At 35.2% G+C, this 5,289-nt stretch overlaps 1 protein-coding gene across 3 annotated transcripts; it reads right to left on the reverse strand.

Moving 5' to 3' along the window:
- Positions 1 to 2,733: 2,733 nt before the first annotated feature.
- Positions 2,734 to 4,933, reverse strand: LOC126053625 (myb/SANT-like DNA-binding domain-containing protein 3). 3 transcript variants are annotated; one of them, XR_010278014.1, is made up of 6 exons: positions 4,088 to 4,933; positions 3,810 to 3,982; positions 3,682 to 3,735; positions 3,386 to 3,448; positions 3,175 to 3,310; positions 2,734 to 2,965 (listed from the first exon to the last, which is right to left on the reverse strand). XR_010278014.1 is itself a non-coding variant. In XM_064043006.1 (6 exons), exons 1-4 carry the CDS (start codon positions 4,645 to 4,647, stop codon positions 3,726 to 3,728), a joined length of 429 nt encoding a protein of 142 aa, XP_063899076.1. In that variant the 5' UTR covers positions 4,648 to 4,933; the 3' UTR covers positions 3,172 to 3,310; positions 3,386 to 3,448; positions 3,682 to 3,725. The 3 variants fall into 3 exon arrangements, 1 of the variants encoding a protein (XP_063899076.1); XM_064043006.1 differs by lacking the exon at positions 2,734 to 2,965 and having other exon boundaries at positions 3,172 to 3,310; positions 4,088 to 4,313; positions 4,628 to 4,933; XR_010278015.1 differs by lacking the exons at positions 3,810 to 3,982; positions 4,088 to 4,933 and having other exon boundaries at positions 3,682 to 3,809.
- Positions 4,934 to 5,289: the final 356 nt, after the last annotated feature.

Consider the following 5,289-nt stretch of genomic DNA (forward strand, 5'->3'; position numbering starts at 1 on the left):
TTTTTGTCGTGATTACTTGCCATGCAGTGAAGAACATCTATTGGAAGAAATTGTTTCACCCGTAGAAAAGGAAAGGTCTAGGCGTGAGCGTAAACAAACTGATTTCTACAAGTGTGCAATTGGACCAAAGTGAGTGTGACCCCACCACATATGGTGAGGCCATGAGCCGAAGTGATACGGGTAAGTGGAGTGCAGCTATTGCTAGGGAACTTAAGACTCTGAGTGACAATAATACATGGGAAGTTTGTAATTTACCTGTAGGTGCTAAGCCTATAAGCAGTAGTGGTGGATAATTTATCACATAGCAAAATATAGCACCGTGCTTTTTATACATATCATATAGCAAATGATATCGTGGCTCACACTTGTTGCTACTTGCTAAGTTGCTAACTTGCTAATAAAAATATCACACGCGTTCTGTCTCTGTCCATCTCGCGTAGCAACTCGCATCATGCATGAATCGCAATCGCAGCAAATAGCAGACTAGCAGAGTAGCAGACACGGCGCGGCGGTGGGCGGGGCGGCCAGTCGTCGCATGCTTGCGTTTGATATCGGTCGCTCGCGCTAATGTTTTTCGCACCGCGTACTTGCGATCTCAGGCGGCTCACGTACGTAAACATAAACATATCACGCTGTTTTGGTTCATGTTTTACTGTGTTAAACTGTACAGTGCTTAATTAATAGTGATAGATTGTGTATAATAGTGTAAGGACGATTGATTAAGTGAGATATTTTGATCTTGTTTTGTGTGTGTTTAATCGACGAAAATGTCTATTGCTCTATGTTTAATTAATAGTGATTTGCCAATATGGAACTTTTTTGATAAGTCCATTGATGGCTGTAAAACTGCTACGTGTAATTACCAGTGGTCGGAATAGGTAGAGCTATTTGGGGTGAATGACCGCAAACATTGATATTAACATGGACATGCCTCTGAAATCCCGGGATTTTGAAATTGTCGATTGATTTAAGTGAGTTAATATGGGTAAGTGGGCAGTTATGAGCAGGTAGTAGGTGAGCACCCAAACAGTATATACTTACTTATAAACACACACAGGGATCCTGGAACGTTGTTAGAGGTAGCTTCGTGAAATATGAATTAATTAAGTAAGAGTGAGTTGCACCAACTTACTTTAACGATAACAAAACTCGAACCAACGGTCAAATCTCTGGTTAAGTCAATAATGGATTGCACCATTTTAACAATGGTTAAAATGACGTCATATTTAACGATAACCGTAACCAGTCAATTTTGGCCGGTTATCGTTATTGCTAAGTTAACAAATGTCAAAATCTTGTCAAAATAATAACCTAGTCCGTTGTTTTCTGTTGTTTTATCATATTTAAGTATAAAAAAATTAAAAATGTCTTTAGTACGTGATATTTTATGGGAATCTAGTTCTTCTGACGACGAAAATTATAATGATTTACCTAATTCTCGAAAGAAAAAAGTGTATCAACCACGTGTTAATCGATTCCTAAAATGGAATGAGCAGGAGTTCTTGGATAGATTTCGGATTTCCAAAGGTTTAGCACGAGCCCTGGCTTCTCATTTAGCACCATTGCTCCAAACCAGAACCATGAAGTAAGTGCCTGTTTAATAAAGGCTTTAAAAACTATAGTGGGAATATTTGAGTCGTCCTATGTATGACTAAGGTATAACTACATAAACAATATTGTTTTTCTTTTCAGAAACTTTGCAGTTACTCCAGAGCAGCAAATAATAATGGCATTGGAATTTTACGCATGTGGTTCTTTTCAACGCTGCATTGGGGATGCTGCAGGTGTTCACAAATCTACTGTTTGTCGAATAATTCATCGAGTGAGCAGAGCTATAGCCGGACTAAGAACAGACTGGATTGCAATGCCTAAAAATATTGAGGAAATGGAAACTGAGGCCAAAAAATTTTATGAAATATGTGCATTTCCTAAAGTAATAGGAACTATAGACTGCACACATATACCAATCAAATCGCCAGGTGGTGCAGATGCAGAAACATATAGAAATAGAAAACAGGTATTTTCTCTTAATGTGCAAGTAATCACAAATGCTGAGATGTACATTACAAATATAGTTGCTAGATGGCCTGGAAGCTGTCACGACAGCCATATTTTCAACAGCAGTGTCATTAAGGGACGCCTAGAAGATGGAGAATTTGATGGTTTTTGGTTACTAGGAGACAAAGGTTATGCCAATAAACCATATTTGCTAACACCTCTACGTAATCCTGTTACAGAAGCTGAAAAACTGTACAATGAAAGTCATATTCGTACTAGAAATATTGTAGAACGCAGTTTTGGTTGTTGGAAAAAAAGGTTTCCTGCAGTGTCATGGAAACTCAGAACAAATACAGCAAGAGCCCAATGTGCTATAGTGGCAATGGCTGTCCTATATAATATTTGCAAGAAATTGAGAGACCCGATGCCAACATGTTACGACTCTGATAATGAATCATCAGATTCTGATGACAATGACCTGACCTCTGCATATGTTAGCCAGCATGACGAGCATAATAGGAATATGCTAATAAATACTTATTTTGATAGATTACATTAAGATAGACTATGTTTTAAATGAATAAATAAAAAAACTTCAAAAATAAAAATGCATTTTTATTTTTTTTCTCAGTAGAAAACAAAAAGTGCATGGCATTTTCAGATTCCCATAATTCAGAAAGATAAGGATTTTGATGAAATTTCTTCTATACAAAAGTAAAAATGTATCTTAAAATTTATTTTTTCTCCCTTAAAATATCTATTTCAAGTTTAAGTTTATCCACTTCAAGCTTATGTTTTTCTTCATTGTGCCTCAGTAACTGGCTGTGTAATTCATTTTGGTGACTAATAGATAACTTTATCTTTTCCATCTCCAACTCATGAAGGCCATCTAAAACTGTCAGTTTCTTTTCCCTTAGTGCTTGTTTTATGATATTTTCACTCTTCCCTTGTTTTTTCTTTATGATACCTAAAATTGAAATAAAATATTAGGCTACACACTCAATAATTAAATGGCCTATTAGCGCAGTCGGTGGTAACCCTGCTGATGTACTAGATGGTGTGGGTTCGATCACCACCAAGGAAAACACTTGTGGTGAACTCTGGTGTTTTGTTATATATTTATCTATGTATGTAAGTACAAAGTTTGGCTATAGATTGTCATTTAAAAATACTTACGACTTAGTTGTGGTGCTACTGGTCTCTTTAGTGATGAATGTGGGGCACTAGCATCAAAAACTTCATCTGGGACAATATTTTCAACATTATCAAAACTTTTGTCTTGATCTGTAATAATTGTGTTGACTACAACATCCTGCAAACAAGTTAATATAATTAATTAATGCATCTAATCCAAATACATATTAAATAATTTGGAATACATAAATACCTTGAGTATATTGGGCATGTCATGTTGAATTTCACTATCAGTATTTGTGTCTAGTTTCACTTTCTGTAAAAACATTGCTTTTATTATTAATCTTTTCAATTTATTACTAAATCTAAACAGCAGATTGGTGGCAAATAGTTTTGAATAAATAGTGCAATTTATTTATTTTTTAAATTTTTAAACCTACAAGCTTAGTACTTATAAGTTTTATCACAATCACTAAATATTTGTGATGATATGTAGATAACAGGGTCTAAAATAATCAAATTATCTTTAACAATTCAAACCCTCATTACTTTTTGTATAGGAGGAATTTCATCAAAATCCTTATCTTTGTGAATTATGGGAATCTGAAAAAAAAAAAAGAATATATTTTATAGTATCTCCTTTACACCTTATTTATAATCTGCAATAATTTACTCACTGTAACAATGGAATTTGGGAAATAATGTCATCATCATATATAGCCTCATTTCCATCAATAGATCCAGACATAATGGATCTTAACCAATCAGTAGCATCTTCTGAATCTGGAGGAAGTGAGGGAGGATTTCCTCCACCTGTGCGTCTCATTTCCTGACGTTCTCTACTTGCTACCTGCAAAATATAATTTCTTTGTTATAACATTAGACATAAATTGATTCATGTTTTTAGAAGGTGAGATTAGTTCACTTCCAAGCAGCGGAAAGTAGGTAGAATTACCTTCTTTGCAGATCTTTTCATATTTTCAAATTTATATTTTAGCTGCTTCATGTTTCTAGGTACTTGACCAACAGCATTAAATTCCTTTGCGATGCAGTGCCATGCATGGTCTTTTTGTTTTGTACTACTCCCATCAGTTTTTTTACACATAAGTACATTTTTATATTTGTCTACAAGTATCTGCAATCGACTAATCTCTTCCTTAGTAAAATTGACACTTCTTTCCCTGTAAAAATAACAAATACTTTATTCAATGTGGTAAATAACAATAGGCAGTAAGGAATATACCATGAATTTTTCATATGGATGTTTAATTATGTTATTTCACATAGTTTTTTTTTATTTATTGTATGAACAATTAAATAAAACATTTTCTAAACAATGTTGTATGAATAAAAAGTGTGGACTGAGATATTATTTTATATAGGACCTAAGTAAAACACGCTTGATTTAACTTGCATAGGCTAAAAGTTATAATGTACTAATGTAGTGGCGCACTTTTTATCAGGTATAATAAATTTAACATAAAATTAAACTCACTTTGTCTTGAAGTCATCCATTATTACTATTACAATATCCGTGCTTGATTCGGCAAACAGACGGACACAACAAAAACACAACAATTATAATAACACAAACCTAACCTCACGAAACGAGATTCGTGAAAATAAATTTGACATAAGGCTCACAGTGTTGTCATAACAAATAATTTTCCCCGTCAGTTTTTAGGGATAATTTATCTTTTTATACTGTCAACCCCATTAGCGTTAACTGTTAACAAAAAAATCATGGTGCAACAAACATTTGTAAAGTTCTGTGGTCATCGTTATAGTTACTGCTAAAATTAATCTTAACTATAGCATTAACTACGCCTGTGGTGCAACTCACTCTAAAACTGTTAGAAACGATACTAAATATACTTTACTGCACAAGGAAATATTAAATGCCTACACAATACAGAATAGAAAAAGATAATATCGCTGCCACCGGCTGGAGGTACGCGACGGCTGAGGGGGAGCGCGAGGGGAGTGCTAGCGCCGGGTTTACGCGGGCAGCGGGAGGGGCGCGGGATCGGCGGGCACGAGCGCTCGCCTGCGCCGCTGCGAGCGAGACGGCGCTTCTCATTTTACCACGGCGGTGACGCCGCATTTTGTTATTTCGTATTTATTGTAATTAATGTAATACACAATTGTCAAATCAGT

This window comes from Helicoverpa armigera, chromosome 30 (genome assembly GCF_030705265.1).
Source record: "Helicoverpa armigera isolate CAAS_96S chromosome 30, ASM3070526v1, whole genome shotgun sequence".
Lineage (NCBI taxonomy): Eukaryota > Metazoa > Arthropoda > Insecta > Lepidoptera > Noctuidae > Helicoverpa > Helicoverpa armigera.

Excerpts from the sequence above, each read along its gene's own strand:
- LOC126053625 (XM_064043006.1), bottom strand. The coding sequence starts at position 4,647 with ATGGATGACTTCAAGACAAA. Across the intron at positions 4,314-4,627 it reads ATGGATGACTTCAAGACAAA|GGAAAGAAGTGTCAATTTTA; the intron begins GTGAGTTTAATT and ends TTATTTTTACAG. Across the intron at positions 3,983-4,087 it reads TGAAAAGATCTGCAAAGAAG|GTAGCAAGTAGAGAACGTCA; the intron begins GTAATTCTACCT and ends TATATTTTGCAG.